The sequence below is a fragment of the Condylura cristata genome, unplaced genomic scaffold (assembly GCF_000260355.1).
Source record: "Condylura cristata isolate star-nosed mole 26May11 unplaced genomic scaffold, ConCri1.0 scaffold00008, whole genome shotgun sequence".
NCBI lineage: Eukaryota > Metazoa > Chordata > Mammalia > Eulipotyphla > Talpidae > Condylura > Condylura cristata.
The window spans coordinates 39479226-39504123 of record NW_004567109.1 but is presented as its reverse complement, the minus strand read 5'-3'; the positions used below and the strand labels follow the sequence as shown (position 1 = coordinate 39504123).

General features: G+C 37.2%; 1 protein-coding gene across 3 annotated transcripts in view; it reads right to left on the bottom strand.

Moving 5' to 3' along the window:
• The window catches only part of IL12RB2 (interleukin 12 receptor, beta 2), a 64430-nt gene extending 53352 nt beyond the window's left edge, over positions 1-11078 (bottom strand). For all 3 annotated transcript variants that reach the window (XM_004679094.2, XM_004679095.2, XM_004679096.2), the window contains exons 1-5: positions 11003-11078; positions 9255-9542; positions 4565-4679; positions 4008-4189; positions 2707-2849 (exon numbers count right to left, since the gene is read on the bottom strand). In XM_004679094.2, coding sequence (XP_004679151.1) covers positions 2707-2849; positions 4008-4189; positions 4565-4679; positions 9255-9542; positions 11003-11078 — 804 coding nt within the window. The remainder of the gene's footprint in view (positions 1-2706; positions 2850-4007; positions 4190-4564; positions 4680-9254; positions 9543-11002) is intronic.
• Positions 11079-24898: the final 13820 nt, after the last annotated feature.

The window sequence follows — 24898 nt, the reverse complement described above, 5'->3', positions numbered from 1 at the left end:
TAATAAAGTCATCTATTATAAACCAATGCCAATGTAATACTTAACAGTGAAAAATTGAACATTTTACCCTTAAGATCAGGAATTAGACAAAAATGCCCATGATCTCATCACTTCTGTTTAACTTCGATCTAGAGGTTTTTGATAGAGCTATCAAAAACCAGGAAATATGGGAATCAAAACTAGAAAACAAGAACTAAAGCAATCACTGTTTGCAGATGATAAGTTGTATAGAGAAAACCCCTAAGAGTACACTAAAAAGCTGTTAGAAACAATAGCTGAATACAGCAAAGTGTCAGGAAACAAAACAGAAAAATCCATAGCAGTTTAATATACAATGAACAAAAAGAAGTCAAGAAAAACAACTCCAATTATAACTGCTTCAAAAAGAATTAAATACCTAGGTTCTAGGTGAAGGACCTATACCACGAGAACTATAAGATGTTTTTAAAGGACATAAGGAGAAAGAAAGGCTAATAGATGGGTAGAATCAATATAATGAAAATGACTAATCTGTCCAAAGAGATTATAAATTTACTGAAATACCCATCAAAATACCCACAATATTTTTCAAGGGAAGAGAACAAAAAATACTGCAATTTATAATAACAAAAGCAATCTTGAGGAAAAAGAGAAATGGAGGTATCATGTTATCTGATATCAAACTTAACTATAAAGAAAAACAATTAAAAACATATTATAAAAATAAATTTAAAAAATAACAGTTGTAAGTTTGACCTAGAACTCTATCTAATGTCTATGTTGTCACTGACATCAAAATGTAAATATTTTACCGAAAAAAATCAATAAAAACAATATAGCATCTGCATAGAAAAAGATGCATTGGAATAGACTAGAAAGTCCAGAAGTAACTCCACATACATACCAATACCTCATTTATGATAAAACAGCCATAGTCATACAACAGGGAAAGGAGAGCCTCTTTAATAAGTGGAGCTGATAAAATTGGAAAGTCACACATAAAAGAATGAAGTTGGGTCACTCTCTATCTCCATACAAAAAACAAATCCCAAATAAATTAAAGATTTAGATCTTAGGCCTGCAGCAAACAAAATATATAAGAGAAGACATTGACAATATGTTCTATGATGCTAAAAGATGTGAAAGTTGTTTTTAGAGACTCAAGCTGTATGGCAAGGGAAATAAAAGCAAAAATAAACAATTGGCATTACCTCAAGTTAAAAAGCTTTTACATAGTAAAAAAAAAAAAGTAAGCAGATTAGAAAGACAGCATATTGAATGGGAGACAATATTCACACAATATATAACAAACAAGGGATTAATATTGAAGATACATATTTAAGAAGTATGCAATTCAATAGAAAAACAAACAACCCAAGTAGTAAATGGATTGTAGTAGTAGCAGCAAACATGAACAATTACACAAAAGGATATCCATAAGGCTATTAGAAAAATGTCCATCATTACATCCAATAAAAGAGATGCAGGTTAAAACCACAATGAAATACCATTTCACACTTGTGTGAACAACATGTACACATATTAAAAAGACCTTCAACAAGTATTGAAAGGAATGTGAAGAATGAAGAACACTATTATGCAGTTGGTAGGAGTGTAAGCTGGGTGCAATTGTTATGGAAAGTAATCTAGACTCATCTTAAAAAACTAAAAATGGGGCCCTCCCTGGTGGTGCAAGAGGTTAGGACGCAGCACTGGAAGTTAGCCACAGCCACCTCAGAGTGAGCTCGATCCCTGGCCCGGGAGATGATCCACATGGAGCAGCAGACATTTCCTGTCTCGCCTGCTGCTCCCCTCAGCAGTGTACTTTCTCTGGTTGTTCTGCTCCCCACTCTGTCTCTGGTGAATCCTCTCACCGCCCCTGCACCTCTGACCTGTACCCCAATTCTATATGCATAAATAAATTAATTTTAAAAAATGGAAATAATGTATGACTTGCAACCCCACTCCTAGGTTTCTAGCATCAATGTAAACAACTATATGCTCTACAATGTTTAATGGAGCACTATTTTTAATAGTTAGGAAACAGAAGCAGCCTAAATGCCCCTCCATAAGTGAGTGAATCAGTCCTTCCCTGGTGGTACAATGGGTTAAAGCACAGCACCATGAAGCTATTATAGTCACTGCAGCACGATTTTGACCCCCCAGCCAGGGGAGTTACCCACATGGCATGGAAGATCTCTCCTGACCTGCCTGCTGTTCCCCTCAGCAGTGTATTTCAGTCAGTCTGCCTGTTCTACTACCTACTCTGTCTCTGGTGAATCTTCTCACCACCCACACCTGTAGCTTGTACTCCAATTCTCTATGCATAAATAAATAAATTTGTTTTTTAAAAAAAGTGAGTGAATCAAGATGTGGCATACCCACATTATAGAATACTGTTCAACTAAAAGGAAAGATAAAATACAGCCATTTAAAAAAAAAAAGGTTGAATAACAAGAAGAGAGGGGGGCCTTTACTAGAAATAAACTGAAAAACATCAGGTTGGTTTACAGAGACAGTGGCTTAACTACAAATCAATGATCAAAAATAATCAAGATATTACTTAACAAATAAAATTGGGTATGTTTCTCTCTGGTATACCTTAAGGGCATACTATTGGCTTAAATATTCTTAAAGTCTGTATTTAACCAATGTGAGAAAACAAGAATCTGTGCAGTAACACTTAAAACCTTTCCTGTTTCTCCCCTTCACTCTAAAGACCATTACCATATTCCAGGATGTGTTGTTAATGGGCCGATATCTGAGTCGATTAAGCTGCACCAGTTCTTCATCTTTCCATTGAAGGATGCACTTGCTCACAGAAGCATTTACAAATCTGATTCTGATGTCCCACGGAGGAAGAGGTCTCACTAGTGACAAGGACAAAGACTTCACAATTGTCATATGTAACGACGGGAATCATAAAAAATTGAACAAAACTCTTATTTCTAAGATGCACTAACACTCAATTTTGTAAAATACAGAAATTACTGACTTTTTGAAAGAAAAAAAGGTTGCTATACTTCTAAACTATTAAAATAATTATTAAAACTTCATTCTTTACCAAATGAACTACCACCACAGTTAGTGTGAGTGTGGTTTCCATTGAACTCAAAGCTCTAAAGAAAATTGTGTATTGATTCTAAGAGGCCAAGCGCTGAGAAGACAGAGGTTTCCAGTGGTGGCCAACTCAGGGTGAGGATAAAAAGAATTGTTGGTAGGAAAAAAATCATAAGAAAGGCAAAAAAAGAAAGAATAAGAGAAAAAGAAGGTGGCATAGAGATGAATAATCAATGGGATGAGGTGGAAAGTAGAATGGGAAGAGTATGATAGAAAATGTATAGTAAATGTTCAGTGACTCTCAGTTATCAATATGTATGCAAAGTGGCACTGTGGAGAGAGAAGAGGACCACCCAATGCAAGGGGCAGAGTTTCAGGTAGGTCAGAGGCGTAGTCCCACCTGAAATGGCCAAAAGCTGGAGATGCTTGACACTGGCCTCTGATTTAACTGGGTCAATTATCTCTCTTTAGAAATGTACTGGGCTGACTTACTTCAGTTCCCAAGCTAATGAAGGGATAGAGGTTAAGTATTCTCAGAGCAACATGCATTTGTACCTTGAAATACTTTATTTCAACACCTGGCTCATCTATCCCAGCATGTCCATAGTGTCCATGAATGTAAAAAGACACTTATGCCAAGGGCCTATACTGAGTTTTTTGAATAACTTCATAGAATCCTCTCCTCAGAGTCAGAGGAAGAGTCCTTGGAGATTGGTGCTTTCAGGGAATGTGAAGTCAGAGTCTCCAATTTCTTCAACAGACAGAATAATACTGAGTACCCCATTGTGTATAGTCATCTCCACATAGCTCTAGGATCATGTATTTTTCCTTGCATTGAGGTAACATCTACCCTTTGTCAATGCATCTTGGCAATTTTCTATTAACCTCTGTCCCTTTTGAAACAATCATAGAAGACATTTGAGAGATGTGTTCAGAGTAACACCTAAAAGAAGTAACATAAGACATACCTATGTCAAAGAAGGTGAACACAGATGGAAATGAAGAAGCACTTCCAAGACTATTGATAGCTGTAACCTGTGCTACATAAGTGGATTCAGATGATTCAGGGATGTTGATTCCAATGTCCAAATGATCACAATAATTGCCATTACAATGCTTTTGCCAAGTTAGATTTTTTGGTCCATTTAACCTGTAAATGATAGATAATTGTGTTTAGTAAGATACTTTATGTGCCTTCTCCTTTCAGCACAAAAGATTAAAAGTTCAAATATTTAAAGTTCTAGACAATTTTAAGGTTAGTCTTTTTACCAGGGGATAAGCCATGGTACTATTTGTATTCTGTCATAAATACAGCCAACAGGTTAACCTTCCCAGAGCAGGGAAGGATATTCAAAAGTTGGGCCTAGAATTCAGATGTCCCTTCCCATGACATCAGTTCTCACATGTAGATGAATGAACAGTTTTCACTGGATAACATTATCATTTTTTAAAATATCTAATTATATGGAAATGTCTAGTAAGAGAAGACTACAAAACAGCTACAAAAAAATCTAAGGATACTCACTTTAAAGTGTACTTAGTAAATAGATGGGTGTCATGTCCTCTTTCCCAGGTGCAGACCACTGTCCCATGTCCTCCATTCTGTATACACGATAAGTTCTGAGGCTGTTCAGGAACAACTTTAAAAGGAAAGAGCAAACCCTCACATTTTGAAATGAATACAGGTGATATTTCAATTGCACTAATGTTATGTGCCAACAATATCATGATGCTCCTGTTTCCCATATCCAGGTAGCTGGAAGCTATTTCAGATTTCATCAAGTTCATATTTCCCTCTGAGGCATGAATTTCTTCCAGCAACAATAGTATTAATAGTGAATATGGTCCAGACACTATGTACCCAGTCCTTACACTAAGTATTTTTGTGCATAGCAACTACATTATGTACAGATATTATTCTCCTTGTTATATAAAGACAGAAATAATACTGAGAGTTTGAGTGTTGCCCAAGATTATGAAACTATTCCAGTTTTGAGTCCAAATCTTTAACCAACAACATATTTTACATCTCTCTGACAGATAAACATGCACTGCTAGTTCCATTATCCCTGGTAATGAGGAGTTCATTTTTTTAGTGAAGCCCATTCCACAACTGAACTGATATTTATCACCAAGACTTGTATCAACTGGTCTTTGCTGCCTTAGAGGCAGTGCCACTTATGAGGCTGTGCCACTTATGTCTGATATCTGCAGTATCACTTGAGCAAATTTTGAACATTTATAAATTAATTTTTTAGGTACAGAGACACTGAGTACCTCCATCTATTTATGTTTTGTTGCAATATTTTCTCTTAATTCTCTAAGGATATCAAGAATAGTTTTTATTTTTTAATATTTCTTTCCCCTAATACATTTTTCTACTTTGCTTATATACTTTGTTCCATGTGCTGGTTTTGGTTTCTGTCCTTCATTTTAGACATTTTTCTAAGTTTTCCTTTATACTAAGCAGTGAAAGGTGACTGCATTTTTATTCAAATATAGGATTGGGCATTAAGTGACAAATTAAAGCTGTGTAATTATCAGTTGAAGGGCATGTGACCCAGGTGATCTGGCTAGGTTTTTTTGGGAACTTGTATTGTCAATAATTTTAGATATTTCCTCTTGGCCTAGTCAGATTTCCCAGAAAAGGAATTTCTAATCTATTTGGAGGAGGGTAAAGGCCCAAAAAGAGCTATGTGTGTGTAAATGTCTTTTAACCCCTCTATTTACAGTATGGTACAGCTAAGCTCAATTGAACTTGTTGAAACTAGTTCTGTGACCCTCTGATATGTAGCCTCCAGTTTTGTGACAGAATAATGAAATAGGACTCCTGACCACATAGAATCAGAAAGGGGATCTCAAAATCTATTTAAAAAATAGACTTTCAGGTAAATATTTTGTCCTAGTCCACTTTTAACCTCACTTCCAGAACTACATGGTATCTCCCGCTTCTGAATCTGGAGTGAATGCTTCTGCATTAAATCAGGTTGCATCTGGCCTTTTCTAATTCTCTGCTTAGGCTAAGCCAGTTATCGCTGTTCCACCTACTCTGTAGTTTCCAAGGTTTTGTCAAGGTGATGTATAATCACAATCATTACTTCTTTTTTAAAAAAAATTTACTGAAGTAACATTGTGTATAACTTTACATAGGTTCCTGGTGTGGATCATTATATGGTTATTATTGTTTTTAAAAGTCCTACTTATTAAGGGAATAAAAAATCTTAGAATAATAGCTTCCAGAAACAGCAGCCAAGTATATATTGAAAACAGCTACACAAAAATGCACTTTCATTTACTGCCTTGATTTTCTAACTAGTTTGCGGGTGAATCTCATGAGGTTGAGCGGAGCACTGGGTGTTGTTCAATTACTGCACAGTTTGATGAGCTCTTGGCACAAGAGTATGCCAAACCCAGGAAGGGGCTACAGAAAAGGCTGAAAGGTTGTTTACCTATCACCAGTTCTAAAAAACCAGCCAACTTTATGACAGGCTTTCTGAGGACATATAATGGCACTGTGGACTATCACTTAACCCCAAAATAGAAAATGAGCTGCTTCTTCCCTCACTAAATAGGATTAGCTTACTACACTGGGTGAAACCAATATTCATTGTGTCTTTTCTTGGAATGACTAGCCATACTCAGAAAAAGGTGTTGGCTTCCAGTCAGTTCTCCACCTCAAAGGTGCTAAAATTGCTCAAAGAACAGATATTTGATGGTGTGGTTACCACTTGAGCACATTGCACAAGCAACATTCTGGCAGCACCGCATAACTGAGCTGCACCAGGATAGATGCTTTTTTACCTTCTCCATAGACTTTCAGGAGCTGCAAATTCTTACAACTACATGCATGAACAGTACTCTGGATGGAAAGGAAAGTGAAAAAAAAGATAGGAAGTGAAATGGAGGGGCTAAGGACATCTGCCAGGATGGTGACTTCCAAGGCAATGCACTGTTAAACGACTTAAAAAGAAGAAAATGTCAGTAGCACTGTGGATACCTGGACTTAACATCACAGAACCTATACTGTAATACAAATATGTAATGTTGGTCTAGTAAGATGTCAAACCACCTGGATGAAATATTTAAGTGTTTTTAAGGACTAAGGAGGTAAGAAGCAGCAGTGTTCTTAAATTTTTTCATTCTGGGGATCTCCCTGGTGGTGCAAAGTGTTAAAGCGCAGTACTGTGGAGCTAGCCAGGGTCACCAGGCAGGGAGGTGACCCACATGTGGCAGCAGACTGCTCCTGTCTCGCCTGCTACTCCCTTAGCAGTGTATTTTGTTTCTCTGCCTGTTCTGCTCCCCACTCTGTCTCTGGTGAGTCCTCTCCGTCCTGTACCTCTGACCTGTACTCCTGTTCCATATGCATAAATAAATAAATCTTTTAAAAAAAAGAAAAGAAAAATTTTCATTCTGTCAATAATCATTCTCTTTAGGGAAATATGCTCAGCTACCCAGTATGCTGCACCCATGAGGCACAAAGTAAAACTGGATGGAAATGCAACCTTAGCGCTCATTACCAAAGCATTTCCTTTGTTTCTGTTACTTGATTAAGCACTTTGCATCTAATCACTACAACCATCTTGTCAAGTAGGTTTTAGTATCCTCATGACATAGATGGAAGAACTGAGGCTCAGAGAGTTGACTAAGAGTTTGCTGCTGGTGGCGGGGCTGAGGTTCAAAGCTCAAACTCCTTTAACTAAACCACAGATTGCTGAGTACGTGACCTGTAAATGGAGTGATTGGGACATCTTGAGCTAGAAGAGGAGCACTAGGCCTAGTTTATGCCTCCTTAGCCCTCAGTGATTTGCTTGGAATGTGCTTGGTGTTCTGCTTAATGCTTCTGTTAGCTCACCAGGAAGACTGTATGGCACCAATCCTTCTAGGTCACAGAGACAATGCTTTCATCTTTCCTGGAAAGGGTCTCATTGAACTTTCTATCAGTATTGGTTTTTATGACAGGGACCCTGGCCTTGCAACTTAGTCAACCAGCCTGTTTCCTTATGTCTTTCACCTGCCACTCTGGAGCTTTCCTAGAGCCACAGAAGCACAGAATGCTACACTGGGTGAAAATGGATTGTTCCGGTCCATGCAAACTCACTGGCTTGCCTGGTTGAACCTTCAAGGCTGCAGGGTGCAGGCAGCAAGCTGCAGGCGGGAATGTGTGCTAGTTCATACTGCACTCTGACATTTGAGTTCTCAAGGCAGTACATGCCAGCAGTGTGGGGGAACTGATGCCCTAAGGGTAAACTTTGATCAATAGCAAACAGTTAAATTCTCTCTTTCTCTGTCACTGTTTTGCCATTTTCTTTCTGGAGATGTCCCTAGTCACCCAACAATCAGCTGTTGCCTCCCTAGGTCTGTACAATTTCTTCCCCCTCTTCCTGCCATGAAATGTTTACATGTCAGATTTGTCTCCAGCACTTTTCTAAAAGACCAGTAAAAGATAACTGGTATGATGGTACTTTTTTTTTTTTTTTTAAGATTTATTTATTTATGCTTACAGAACTGGGGAACAGGCCAGAGGTATGATGGGTGAGAGGATTCACCAGAGACAGAATGGGGAGCAGAACAGGAAGATTAATAAAATACATTGCTGAGGGTAGCAGTGGGCAGGTCAAGAGAGGTCTGCCATGCCATGTGGGTCAGCTCCCTGGCTGGGGATCAAACTCCTGCTGTAGTGGCTTTGGAGAGCTTCATAATGCGGAGCTTTAACCTGTTGAGCCACCAGGGAGAGCTCAGAGTCCTCTTTTAACCTCTGCTAAGTATGATAACCAGTGGCAGAGGGTGGGCATGGATGGAAGAACTAGTTTTTGTGTGTGAAGTAAAGGAGGCAAGGAGAGTGCTTAGAATTAGGTAGTCAGCCTGGGTTGTATAAATGGAGAGAGACATCTCTTTCTTCTTTTTAGGTGGTTGTAGCTCTAAACAAACTCATTTCAAGAAGAAATGAAGACTTAGCAGCAGAGATCCATTTTCCTGCCACTGGAGCACAAGGACAGCGAGTAAATGATCTTAATGACCTGAAAGAAGAGTAAGGAAGAGGAAGATGATGGGAGAAGGAGAAAGAAAGGAAGACACTCACCAAAGGAGACCCAAAGTCTCCAAAGATATGCCCATGTAGTAGAAGAAAGAAGACTGTCCCATATTTGGATTTCTGCTCAATACATGGCAAATACCAGAAGATGACCAATTTTTAGGTGTTCGGAATGAATACTCACCACCAACCAAGATCTCTGCCCCACATATGCTAATCTCAGTATTTCCTCTACAGGCCAGTTTGCAGACAAACAGAGTTGTACCCAGAGTGAGGCCTGTGATCTGAGAACTGAGAGAGTCACCATGCCGACTATTGATTCTGTTCTTGACTTGATAGAGGATTAACTGGTTGAAACTGGAATGTGGGAAGCAGCCCTGGTTGGGCTTCAAAGAGCACGAAATATTAACTGATGATCCAAGGGAAATTACATGGGAAGGGCTCACAGTCACATCTCCTTTCTTGCACACCTCTGTAGTTAAGACACAAACATAATAGTCAATATATAAGAAACCCATTTTAAAAAGAACAGTATATACAATTCCCTAAAACAGAGTAAAATTAACCCTGTCAAATCATAGAAAAATAACTAACCTTCATTATTTTGTGTTAGTGATGCACAAAGAGAACAGAATTAGCTATATTAATGTCTGATTTATCTGAACTAAAACCTTCTCAAAACAGTAATACTATAACCAGAACTATAAATAGAAAAGCAGTGAGAAAATAGTGTTGGAAGAACAGTCAGGAACACAGTTCCAGGAAAAACCAATCTCTTCTACGCAAATTATTCACCAGACTACTAAAAAATACTTCCCAGAATAAATCACATGTTTTTTGACCCCCATTTCTGATTTATAATGCTTACTTAGGTACTCATATTAAAAAGAAAAAAAAATCTTTAAAAGGCTATTATAAGCTTTAAGCAACAGATTTAGGAGCAATTCCTTCTCTTGATAAGTTAGTGGTATAAAGTATGTGTAATTTACTACACTATTTTGTAACAAAGAGAAAATACTCAGGGCTCTGGTGTGTCTATGGTAGAATTAGGTCTTACTATGCCACATTCTGATACTCCTTCAAGATATTAGTCCCTGGGCTAGCTGAATCATTACTCAATGCAGCTAATAATGAAATTACATTAATATAGTCTCCTTTAAAAAGTTCTTCATGGTGTGTATTACATGCTTGTTATTACATTAGACTCTTACTTAAAGGAGGGTCACTTTTACTCTCCAGAAATTTGTGTATGAATATAACTATTCAGCAATTAGCAGCACCTGGGAACTGCAGATGAAAGAAACTCAGAATTATAGATTCACACTGAATTTTTAGATGTAATTTAAAGCTTCCCCTGAAAGTCTTTTCTGGGTAATTGTGAGACTGCTTGGCTCAACTAACATAAACAGGAATTGAGAGAGAAGTTATTTAAACCAAAGAAAATACTGAAAATTGACTTAAAGGAAAAAGTCCTCATTTTTATTTTCAGGATTAAAACTAAGTCTTTTTTCTCTTTCTCTTATCTTATTTATGTCTATTTTCTGTTTTTTTTTTTTACCCTAATGGTCAGTAAGTTCCCAATAAAAAAAAGCGAAGAAAATGACAGCCGTTATTATTGTATTTTTAAAACAAAGTTGACTACACCCATGAATAGCCTCTGTTAAAATAAACCATTATGTAAAACACTCATTCAGGATACTTAGTTAGGTTATTAGCCACTTTCTTAAGAGAAAATAAAATGAGCTTATACTCATCATTAGTATAAAGGAAATAAAATGCCTATTAGTTACAAACACAGGGCCAGACTTAATCATTTACATAACAGAAGATTAGCTACAAAAGACCAACTACCAAAACACAAAGTATATTTTATCTAATATAAAAAAATTAAAACCACAAGTTCTTCCACATATTATTACAGAAATATCTTACCTATTTCTGCTTTAACCAACAGCGACACGATTACAAAAACGAGAGCCTGTGAGCACGCTCTAAGCACATATGCCATGAACAGCCCACTCCGGAATACACCTCTGTATTTTTCCTTGTAAAAGAAGACAAATTCACTAAACACATTCAGAAAATGCCAGAATGAACAACATTTAGAAGGGCCTGTAGTGCTCCTTTAATTTCCTCCATATTGTTAGGATTTCGTTTATTATTTTTAAATACTTTTAAAACTACAGATGAAGCTAGTAAAATAAGAATCTAAGCTATCTCTAACCCTCTTCTCCCCATGTTACTTAAACCTCTTGGATTAGCAAAGGGTGGAGAGGTATCATTGCTGTTGGATCCTTTAGAATTGTATTTAAATACTTTGAGACTATGGGCAAATTATTTCACATTTCTGAGTCAATTCCACATAATTTTTCCCTTTCCAAACATGTGCACCATTATACTTAAACATAGAAATATTAACTCTTAAGAATGAGAATTACTGATTTACTCACATGCTTCTGGAAGAAGGGGTTTGAAAATAGTGCATAACCTTACCTTTTTTAAGAACTTAGAAAAAGATTGCTCTCTTTGTTGACAAGAAAGGATTTCCAAGGACTCTAATGCCATTGGTTGGGTTTTCCAAAGAAGTTCAATTTTACTTGTTTACAAATTATTTACTTTTTAAAGTATTTTTTATCTTGAATGGTTCACAAAATGCAAACTTGGGATTTCTGCTTCCAAATTTAAAGCTAAGGAATGATGCTACTAGTCATTAGCAAATTCTCTAAATTCTATTACAGCAAGCCAAAAAATTATAAAGTAGAAAGTTTTGTGATGTCGGGCCACTTAGAGCCTGCTACTGCAAATGTTTACTTCTTATTCCATATATACCACAATATCTGGAGACCCTCAGTAAAATTCACTTACTCATTCAGCATAGACAAGCACTACATTAAATGCTAGAGATATTTCAGTTCTGCCCTAGAGGGCTTCTAGGTGAGGCCAACTTGCTTTTAACAACTTCTACCTCTGATAGAGTTATTGCTCAGGAAAGACCAAAATACTATTAGCATATTTACAACAGTTTGCTGGCTATCTTTCTTCCTCTTCCTGAATCTTGGAGAACTTTAGTAACCACAAGATACACTTCTTCTCTGTTTCTACTTTCTCCTGAGGGATCTCATTTGTTCAGTTGACTTTAGATAACATTTTGAAAAGACTCATACACATCTCCTCACCTCAGACATCTTTCTGAAGTCTAGTCTCACATGTCCATCTCTTAGGCATCACTCCTTAGATATTTATCATGCTACTCAATATTTTACATGTTCAGTTGGAATTTTTTGTCTCGCTTCTTTCTCCATACTTGTTCTTCTCCCAGTCTTTTCTGTCTTTATAAATAAAATCATCCTCTAAGTTGTCCGAAAATCTCTTTATTATTCCCTGTATTCATACAGTGGCAGCATCACAGGTCTAACAATTCTACCTCCCAAATATATCACAGATCATCCAATTCCCCCATTTCTCTTCTTTTTATCCTAAGCTAAAGCAATCACATTTCTCCCCTAGATGACTACCATAGTTCCCAAATACCTCTCCAATTCATCCTTGCCCTTTTAAAAGTCATTTTCACATAGCTAATTATCTTTTAAAAACATAAACCAGATTGTTACCTGTCTCATACCACCAGTATTAAACGCCTTTCAATCAGTCTTCACAAGTATTAGAATAAAATCCAAAGTCCTTACTACATTCCATCTCTCAGTCATCATCTCTTCTACTTTTTGACTTGTTCACTCTGCTGTACTCATACTGACTTTCAGACTGTTCCTTGAAAAAGAATGGATCTTTGCTGTCTGGGGACTTTGCACTTTCTATTTCCTCTGCTAGAATCCTCCTGCCCTGGTTCTTAGTGGCTGACTTGTGTCTTTCAGTATCAGATCATGTGTCACTTCCTTAGAGAGCCCCTCCCTGACCACCTAGTCAAAGTGGTCTTGCTTCACTGCTATTTATTCACCACTTTACATATTGCCTTCATGGTACAATCTGTAACTACTTTATTTACCTGATTATTTGTCATCTATCTTTGTGCTAGAATTTAAGTCACCATTATAGCAGGAACACTGACTTCCTGGCTGACTGTTGTAAGCCAGCATTTAGCACTAGGAAAGAGTCAGTACTAAAATGTTATTGAAAGAAAGCTGGAATATGAGTTATGGAAAACCTCTTATAAACATGATGGTAGACAGCATGCTGGCCCACCACAGGTGTTCATGTCCTTATGTTACTTTATGTTCTTTCTCCCCAGAGCCTCTTTTATGTTTTCTTTTATCCTTATCTGAACTTACTTGTTATTTGTTTTCCATCTCCCCATTCAAGAATATTTATTCAACAAGGGCTGAGCCCCTATCTTGTTCTCTATTGTATCCCAAAGTAGGACTTTGGAAATGTGACTAAATTTGTAAAGGACCTGAAAGTGAAATGACCTGATTTTACCTGATTATCCAAGTGGATCCAATCTAATCACAAGAAACCTTAAAAGTACACAAGAGAGACCGCAGAGTCAACTGTGGTGTGAGAAAGACTCAATCTTCCACCGCTGGCTTTGAAGGTGGAGGAAGGGAGCCAGGAATCAAGAAATGCAGTAGCCTCTAACATCTGGGGATGGATCTCAGTTTACAGATAATACAAAATTTATTTCTGGTGGGTCCTGTTTTAAAATGGTTGAGAAACACTTATCTAAATAAAAAAAAATCTTTTTCAACGGTAATATCCAAAGTCAAGGCATACCAATGGTCTCTGTGAGCTACTTACTGTCTTTATCACCAGCTACACCCACTGCTTTGCTGACACTCCAGTGTTCAGTTGTTGGGTTGCTTACAGTTCCCCCTTACATCTTAAGCCCATTCATGCTTCTGTGTCCATGCTCATGCTATTGTTTCTGGTCAGGATGCATCTTACTCATCCCAATCTAATTCAGCCCAGACACCTTGCACTCAGTCATTCATTCAAAGAGTATATACTAAGCAGTTCCTACAACAGAGAGCAATATAGGGTCTCAGCCCTTGTTGAATAAATAGTCTTGAATGGGGAGATGGAAAACAAATAACAAACAAGTTCAGATAAGGATAAAAGAAAACATAAAAGAGGCTCTGGGGAGAGAGAGCCTGGGAAGGAAATAATCTGGTCAATGAAGGCATTTCTAGGAATCGAATCTTTGTTGAAATTGATGTTACTAAAATGAAGACTCAGAATTTTTCTGACAGAGTAAACCTGAGTGCTAAGCCTAGATCCACAGAAACAAGCTTGCTACTAGTCAGGCAAAGAAGTAAGTTCAGGATAGTGGGGGAAGGTGACTGTGGGAAGGATGGTATGACATGAAATTGGAAAACAAAGCAAAAGCCAGGTCTATCATATGGTTGTTGCTATGTAAGAGAGCCTAGTTTTTACCCTCCAAGTTATGGGAAACAATTAGTGTTTAATTAGACATTTTATTTATTTAACCGGGTTTTAATTGGAGGTGTTACAAGATATGAATTGCTTAAATGTACATACAAACAAAAACAAAAACAAGAGCTCCATCATTGGCCCTGTGTATGTTGGCCCTGTGTATGATTAAAGCAGGTAGACCTTTAGGAAGCAATTGCAGAGAGTTAAGAAATAAGGATGGTGTGGACGACAGTTATAGTAGTAGTGATGGAAAGAAGCCTTATCTACGTCTTCAGGTCAGACTGAATCCTTTTACTCCTATTACTATCTTCACAACAGCTTGCATCCTCCTATTTTAGTACTGGCTAGAGTAAACTGGAAATAATTTTTTTTGGGGTGTCTTCCTGTCTCCTCCACTAACATGCAAGCTCTTCACTAGGAGGAGCATGTGGTAGGCAAGTGCTGGTCTGAATGAAACATAAACGATTCTTCTTCATTCACTGATTTTGCTTCACATTTAATGACATTAAACTAGATTAAATCTTATTTTGTTACATTGTGGCCAGTATCATTAATACATTCTTGTTTATTGTAGCTACTTTAGTTGCTTCATTAAAATTTGAAATATTATAGAAAGTAGGAAATTATAAATCAAACAGAAGATAATTTATGTAATTAACAAATACATAAGTATTAAGCAGGTTTTTGCTTCCAAACTGCAAAGGTTTTCTACAGGATATTTTTCAATATGCATTGGCTATGAAGCTATACCATTCTTCAAATACTAACATATTCAATAGTAAAATATTCATTTGGTCATTATAAGTGTATATTAGAATATGCATTTATGAAATGTGCATACATGTGAACATATATACATAAACTCATAAAGACAACTATATATGAAATAGGAAAAAGGGAGGATAAATCTAAATTTATATAGTACATTAAACTAAACACAAACTTACTCATTTTCTCTATCAGGTAAACTAGCTTCTTTACTTACAAGAAACTCAGAGTCCCAAAGGCCTTCAAGTAAATGAGGTACCTTCCAATAAAATAAAACCTCCTATTGACTGTAAACATCCTTTATTTAGTCTGCATGGAGGGTAGATATTAAAACTACAACTCTATCTTGAATCAGAAAAATCAAAGAGTGTGCTCTGTCATTGACTCATCACTTAAGTCGTGACAGTTTCCAGATAGGGAAAATAATGTTTTAATGAAGAAATACTGCTGTAGCCACCAGGCAAGAAGGCAGAGACCCTTTAGTCTCTTTCCAACATCGCTCCAGGAGGAAGCACAAAACTAACACAAAATCGCATTTTACTAGGTTATGAAAAATCATTATCACAGGTGATGACTTCAATTTTTACATTACTTTTCTTCTGTAGCAATGTTTTAAGTTTAAGGGGCAGTGCGGTATTAATGGAAAAGAAAAGGACTAGCAAATCTCAATTCTGCTGTGTGCTATTAGGAGTGCTGTTTCCTCATTCATACAATGGACATAGTTATACCTATCTAGACAAAGTTCTTGGGAAGATTAACATGAACACACAAGAACACTAAGCACAAAATAGACATTCCACTGAGAGTATTCAAGAAATTCAAATTCAAGAAACTTAATTTAAAAGTTTTAATCCCTTTTTAACTAATTTAGTGTTTACTGCCTTTTAATAACTTCTTAGAATATTTCTCAAGGCAGTTCCCATTCTTTCTCCATACTTTTATTTCTTTCTTGGAATGTTCTTTCTGTCAATTTTCTATTCTTTATTTCAGATAAATCATACTGGACACAATAGGTAGACTTCTGAAATGCCATGTGTAAAAATAATATTAAAGATACATTAGAAAATTGTATTTTATCCCAACCAATGAATCATTAATACTGAGAATAGTCTCATGAATTGAACAAGTGCTTCCAAAATATAATAAAAAATTCAAAAAGAGATGTAAAAATAAACTTTTGTAATTAAAAAAAAATTCAAAAAGAAAGAAGAAATAAGATATGGGGGGAGTCTTGCAGAAAGAAGATACGCTCAAACCAACTGATATTATTTGCTACATTTCCTATTCTTTCTTTGATTAGCTCTTACAGGCCTCCCATTTTCATGCCAGTTTTTCAACCTTCCCCATTTTCTTTTTGCATCCTACTGGAGTTATAAATAAAATAAACCATCTTCTATTGGGAAGAATGATGTACTAGAAAGAGCACAGTGTTTGGACACTAAACTAGTGTTTAGTCCTCTAGTTTGGGACTAGAGGATCTGGTTGTTATCTTGGTTCCTCCACTTCTACTGTGTTATAGGTAACTTCACATTTCAAAGGCTCTTTTCCCTGTTTGAAAAATGAGTAGGCATTTGTTGAGAATACTAAATCTCTTTCATTAGTGTTTCTTCCTTAGTCTGTTGGAAAAGACTCTCCTTGGACATTCTCAATCTTTTTTTTTTATATATAATAGTTTATTTTTACATATTTTTGTGCATTTTTCCATATCAATTGCAATCCCCTGGATTTCCCATCACCAAATCACCCATGTGCCATCACCATAGTCCACTGCATTACCCTTTCCCCACTGTTTTTGATCCCATTCCCCACTCCACCCCCACAAAAGGACATTCTCAATCTTAAAGTTTTTATGACACTGGAGGGGGAGTAGGAGCTTTACCCCTTGATATTGGATACTGTGTGAAATTCTGGCAAGTTTTGCTTTATCTTTTTAAATCAACCCCTGAATCCTTTTACAAAGTGGTATGCAGCATTATAGATATCAAAACATACTACAATTACTTTGTTTTTATAGTTCTTAAGTAATTTCACAATTATCTTAGATAACTTAGATTGAAGGCACTTTGGGAGTAGAGGAGTGAAAATACAAAGACTATTGATCACCATTCCACAATTTTCCCTAGGATTTTATGTAAAATAAGAATTCAACTGAAATCTCTACACTTATAAACCCAATGTCTCAACATTTTTGCCTGATGTGTTAATGTTTTCCTTTCCCACTGTGCATTACCACAAAAAGAGACACAAATCAAGGTTCTAATTTTAATATTCTTTTTTTAAAAAAGATTTATTTATTTATTCATACAGAACTGGAGTACAGGCCAGAGATGCAGAGGGTGAGGATTCACCAGGGACAGAGTGGGGTGCTGAACAGGCAGATGGACGAAGTACACTGCTGAGGGGAGCTGAGGGGAGCAGCGGGCGGGTCAGGAGAGGTCTGCCACGCCATGTGGAGCTCCTCCGGGGCAGGCAGGGATGGAACTCATGTGGAATTGGCGTAAGCATCTTAGTGCAGTGCTTTAACCCGCTGTGCCACCAGGGAGGGAGGGCCCTTAATACTGTTTCTTACATAGGTACTTACAAATTTATCACAACTCCGACCATATGACTGAGGGTTTTTTTTAAAATACTTTTTTTTTATTCCTGTATGCATACAGAACCGGGGTACAGGCCAGAGGGGCAGGGGTGGCGAGAGGATTCACCAGAGACAGAGTGGGGAGCAGAACAGGCAGATCAATGGAGAACACTTAGGGGAGCAGCAGGTGAGACAGAAGAAATCTGCTGAGCCATGTGGATCACCTCCGGGACTTCTGGGGATGGAATTGCACTGAAGCGGCTGCAGCCAGCTTGCAGTGTTGTGCTCTGACCCATTGTGCCGCCAGGGAGGATTCACAACTGAGTTTTTAATAACTGTCTTCTACTACATAAAATAACTGTTGGCATCTCTATTCTATAATAGGGAAATCTTCAAATTGACCAATATAGGAAAAAACTGAGGTAAACTCAGAATTACACAAATTAGATCAATGGCCCATGCTTGAATTTCTTCATTTGTAAAATGAAAATAAAAATAGCTAACTCACAGGATTATTGTGGGGTAGAGGTTAAATGAGATGCTCTGAGCACAATATCTGGCATATGTAGAGCAAGAGCTCAATAAGTATTATCATTTGCTATTACTAAGAAATAAGATGACATTACTGATTTTCAAGGATATTGTTAAAATTCTGGTAGGCTACTTTCTGACCTCTTGTCCATACCTTTAGCTCACCAATGAAAGATGTGATTAAAATTAAATACCATGCTTCTCTATACCACCTATCAATTGTGACATACTAGGTGTACTTCTAATTCTTGTTTTCCCAAACAGTTTTAATTTCTTAAGGACAGAAACTAGGTCTTACATTTCTTTGTATTCGCCATAGTACAAATGTGTTGAATATAATAGGTGTTTGATACATATTTGTACTTTAAAAGGCCATTGTTAGCATAGAGCACCACAAAGTTCCAAGAGGAAAGGAAACTGGATGAAGTTTCCTTAGGGTTTAGTTTTCTTTTCAAGTGGGCACAAATTTTCATTAGAAATTGATTAACAATGCTGTGTGTACAACTATAAAGAGTACAATATGCCAGAGAACAAGCCATGTGCGTCAATTAAAAAAGCCACAATCGAAAAATGATTAAAACAAATGCTATACTTAGAGGATTCTTTTTCCATAAAAATCATAAAAGTGCATTAAAATTATATTCACACTAGAACTCATTGTATATAGGAAAGATTTAGAACTTCAAAAATTTGGACATTCATCATCCTATGTAAACATCATGGTGCCTAACACACATGACATATAATAAAAGCATACTCAAACTCTTCTTAGAAAACTAAGTGCCAAACAAATGATTGTAATGAGCTGAGAATTTAACATTACAGTGGTAGAGAAGCTCTGAGCCACTAAAATTCTTTCAGTTATATCTTGGACAAGAGAAATAGGGAACTGTACCATTCCTTGCTAGTGGGAAAACGAGAATCTACTGTTTATTTGCTCAAGCGACATCATAGTACAAGTCAGAGTTACAAAGACAAGGAGCAGGGAGTTTGGAGCCACGCACCTGTAACTCATCTCTCTATGAAAGTGCATAAAAAGTTCCCACAGCTATACAAACTGAATACAACGAGCCACTTCACAAGAGTTTTAAAGACTTAAGTAAACATGCAATATATACCCAAGGCCCAGGAACACAGTAAATGCTCAACAAAAAATTTTATCTACACATGACAAATACGTACAGGGTTATAACAATTATCCAGAGTTTAAAACACAGTAAAAACTAATTTCACCTTCTTCTTGGGACATACCAGGGAAAAATCTTTTCGTGTGCTTTTGGGTTAGTTACTATTTGTAAGACTTTAACCTTTTACAAAGGTTATATATGCAATGCCCCTCCTCCCTACCAGCGACTTTACAAATGAGAAAACTAGGTTGGCCTTGGGTGCCCAGAGCCTTCTAGAAAGAAGCCAGCCAGGACTCCTGGTGGGTCAACAGAGCCCACAGGAAAGTGCAGACGAGAAAGGGGCAGGTCACCCTCAAGTGAGGCTAAGCAGCCGCCTCAGTATCTTATAGAAAATGGGCTTACAGGTCCACTTTCAAGCTGCAAGTCTCACTCACGGGCCTAGCCCAAGGCTGAATGCTGAGGGGCGCCTTCGCCCTTTTCCAGACCGCCCCGGGGAGCGCCTTCAGCTCCAGGGCGCGTCCCCTCCCCTCCATCTGGCTGAACCCCCACTGAGCTCTCTTTCCCAAGTGAACCTCACTTCCAGAGTGAGGACCTTTATGAAAGGATGCGTAGCTCTCCAAGCCTCCCAGGAGAAGCTGGGGAGGAAGCCCGGGTTTTCGGACGCCCGGTTCCCCGCGTTGTGGGGTTCCCCGGGGTCTTTGGCGCCCCGCCCCACCCTCCAGTCCCCACCAGCCCCAGGTTGCTCACCCCGCTTGGCCCGCTGCTTGCCCGGCGAGATCCGGTGGTCTGGCGGTCCCCGACTGCACGTGTAGTGCCGACTACTCCGGTGCCCGCCCCCAGCCGCGCCGGCCTCGTGGACCCCGGCGGTGGGCGCGCCGGCGCCGACGCCGGCGCAGACTTGTGGCGAGCGGGGCCCGGCGGCAGGAAGCCCGCTGCGGCTCTACAGCCGGACGCGCAGCCGGCGGGCGCCCGAGGCTCCCACGCTGAGGTCTGAGCCGGCATGCAGTGGGTTCAGCCGCTGGTGGACTGTGCCGGGTCGCCTTGAGCAAGGTAACTGTCACTCTGCACCTCAGTTTCCTTTTACGTGTAAGCTGGTGGGAAAGACTGTCATAAGACTGAGGGAGGATTGACTGAGTTGGTGTGGTAACTTACCCACCACTGATAAGCATGACAAAGAATCATGTTCTCGGTTCTGTCAGAGCAGTGGTTCTTGGTTGACATTCGTTAGACAACTTTCCTCGGAGACGTTCTTCCTCCGTGACCCCGAGCCACCCAGCTCCTTATTCCAGCCCTGTGTCATGTCTCCAGAGTGTGCAAGACAATCCACAGGGCTGTGCAGAGAAAATATTCCAGTTATCATTTGTATTTGTTACCCAAAAATAAGAAATGAACTTTTCCTAGTGGCATAACATGGTACATACATATATGTAAGTGAGGAGTTTGAGAAACAGAAACTACGTGTGATGCAGAGGACTGGACACCTTAGAACATTAAATCTGGGACTTCATCAACTATAACCCACACCACTATTCATGTTCCACTATTCATGTACCATTTTTATTTGAAATAAAAATAGTTGCTGCATAAACCATGGCATAATGCTCTGATAGCGCTAAGAATATTTTAATCAACATTTTATAGACTGTAATAAACATTTTAGATTTAATCATGTGTAACACCAATCACTCACCTACATTCAAAATATAAAAAGGAGCAGATAAACCAAATTAATTGGTTAAAATATTCTTCGCACACATTCATAGACTCTGGTACTTCTGATCAGGTTTTTGTTTCACCCAGTATCTACCTCAGTGGCTGATGTAAGAGTGTTTGTAAAGCAGTATTTCTTAAAGATTGTCCCACTGTTATCTCAGGTACTTTCCCAGACCACTAAACCCAATGCAGTTTTACTGAGCATTCACAAACAGCCAACTTCATGACACATTGTTTGTGGAGTGTGCATAAGACATCTGCAATTGGATACACTAAATATAAAAAATGTACATCTTAAAATCATCAACATACAGTAGATTGATTTTATGAGACATTGTAGTTTACCTACAGAGTGATTTATCTACTTATTAATTTTATAAAATCTTTTAAGTTGTGAAGTCAACATTGTGATGTGAAATGGTGAATGATTGTAAAAATCATTTGCAACAGAGGTTTAGTTAAAAATGAGTTTTTAAACTTTATCTTTTTTACATAATATTCTAAATGTGCTGACCTTTTCTATCATGTCTATCACAACATGCTACTTGTTACCTAATACATTTTTATGGAAAAAACATCATAGACTTTTTTATTCTTTAAAAATAAAGACAACATTTTAACACTGAATGAGAAAACTTTATGAAGAGAACATTTGACAACAAATATTTCAAATAGCTGACATTATTGTGTTTTTTTTTTTGGCCAGAATTTATGTTGGTCACATACAAAAAGTGCTGTAAAAATATGGGAACAATTTCTTATTCTATTTCAGTCTTTCAATTGAATAGTCAGTGAATTTTGAACCCATTGTTAAAAAAACATGAAAATGCAAGGTTCCGATTAGTTTGAATGGACAACTGATCAGTATTAGGGATATTAAAACATGGTAACCAAACAGTAATAAGCCTGTGTAACTCATGGATTAGGTTATTTAAAAATAATTTTTAGTAAAAAGAAAGGTTATTATTTAACAAATTATTCCAAAAATTACTTTATTTTATCTCATTTTAAAATTGCATTTATATTTTGTGTACATTTTACAATGTTTGTATTATCAACATTGCAATATGTGTATACTTATGCATATATAAAGATTTACAACAGAATGTAGAAAGCAACAAATACACTGGAGATGTGTTATCAAATTCCTTTTTTCTGAAGGAGTGCACAAATCTAAAATCTAAAATTTAAACATCTTGGTCTAACTTTTAATTGTAATGTCTTACAACATAGTTAAGTTAGACATAGGATAAGACTAAATAAGATGCAGGCAACAGTGATAGCCTTCTGTCTTATTTTCCCCTAGATATAAATATATTAGGTGACCAATCATAGAAATATTGTTAGAAAACCACCACCTTCTAAGTCTGTAAGTGTGTCATTCACTTCTGGGTTAAATACGAAAGATTTGTACTAATGGTTATTGATTCAATTACAGTGGTCCTCTCATCCTCCCTGCATTATTAATTTCAGGAGTGCAAGAACCACATCTCCCTTATCTCCAACACCTGGAATAGGACAGGTACTGATCAAATGCATATTTAGTAGAATAGACTTGTTCTGGAGAGATCTCACTCTTTTTAGTCAATAGGTGAAATTCAATCTTCAAATCTTTCAATAGAGTTACAAAGTAGTTGAAAACATATACTTTTTCTTAATAAATCAGTAACCCTTCCATCTGGAATCCAATCATCTGTGAAGGCTTTTCTATTTTTGCACACCCTGTGTCATCATTCTCCTCCACCTTCTTTTAACATCTAGGGAGATTCCTAGTAGATACATCATTGTTATCTGTGGTTACCTTTCTAGTTAGAGGAAAAAATCTTATGTATTTTCTGAGAACAGGTTCTATACATTAGAGAATACCTGAAGAACTGACAGCCTAATATATAAACCAAAATATCATCCTTTGATATGTTTGTTAAAATTATTATTTTTTAGACTGTGGGTGTAAGATGACCTTCTCTATAGCCACAGCTAGGTGAATGCTCTTGTAAATTAAAAGCCCAATTAAGTGAATAACCACATTCACAATGACAAAAAGTTTCTAGGAAATACCAGTTTTGTTTCCATTTCTGGTTTGTTTCTATTCCTTTAAATGTCCATTTTGGCCCACTATTGATACTAAAAGTCCTGAAAATACTTACGCTATGCTATAAACAACTGAGTGTCTTTTGTCAGGATAAATATTAAGAGTTGGTTACCAACATAGGAACTTACGCATCAGATAAATGCTGGCACTAGTTGAATTTGGTTAGAAGCTTTTGACATATATTTTAACCTGTTACATATTAACAAGGAGATCAGACTCTAAGATTAATCATACTGTTTCATTTTGTAAAAATTTCATTTCTGGGGTTTTTCATTATTATGTTTTTCATTATGTTTACTTGTTCTTAAAATGCAGTTATAACTTTTCCACATTGGCTTTCAGCAAGCATAGATATTTATAAATGAGCAAACCACATAGAACATGCCTTGTCTTCAGTAGTAGCAGTGCATTCTCAAGACATTTTCAAGTTTTCAGAGGCCCATTAAATGAAAATAAAGGTTAAAGAGTGAAGTGAGACATAAGAAAATATGAAATGCTGACAGCCACAGGGTTTCACATAATATAAATTTTATTTACAATCTACCCCTTCTATTCTCAAAGGGTAAATCTAAAAGTTATAGAATTCACAGTTAATATAACAGTATGTTATCTGGTCATCAGAGATGACTTTTGGTGGCTAAAGAGAAAGTATTTTGTGTGTTCTTTTAAAGAGGATAGCAAGTCACATAATATACATATTCCTCACAAACATTCCTACACAAAACCACAATATATTCTTCATCCATTCATTCATTGAGTTTTTCAGTGAAAGCCTGATGAAGAGTACTCTGGAATGTGGATATTGATGAGCATTAAATTCGTTTCAGTCTTTTTGTTTCCAAATCTTCCTTCTTCTTCTATGCTTCCATGCTAAAGAAATACTCTGTAATTTACCAAGTGAGACAACCCAAGATTCTGTCTTGTCTCTGCAACCAGCTTAGTGTCTAAGCTCTCTGGGGAGTGAATATTGGTGGCTGCCTAGAGGGATATGACTCTTTTGGTTTACTGCCTATAAAACTCAAAACACATGTTGCCTGAACTCCACTTCTCCATCCCCATGTAAAATGGTGAAAAAGAGAAAACTATGAAATACCACAAATACTAATTTGAAGCAGTGTTATGTTACCTATAAGATCCACTGCTGAAACAGAGATAGGAAGTTCAACAAGACTCCTTTTCAATAAGCCAACCAGTATATAGTAATATTTAATTTCAATAATTTCTCTTTTCTCTCCAAAATGAAAGTTTTGTTGGAATCTTCTTTTTCTTCATATCTTTGTAGATATATAAAAACATAGCAGGTCTTTTTCTGCATTTTAGAAGATTGAGTCTATCTATCATTACCCATCTTTTTTTTAATAATTATAATAGTTTATTTTTATATCATTTTGTACATTTTTTTTTTCATCTCAATTGTAATCCCCGTGGGTTTCCCATCACCAAGTCACCCATGTGCTATCACCATAGTCCTGTGCACTTCCCTCCCCCCCCCGCCCCCTTTGATCCCATTTCCCACTCCACAAAATGTCTCTGGTATATGACTGTTCATTAATCTTATTATTTTCTCGCCTGGTCCATTATACTCCTGTTATGAGCGAAACCATCCGGTATTTTTCTTTTTCTTTCTGGCTTAT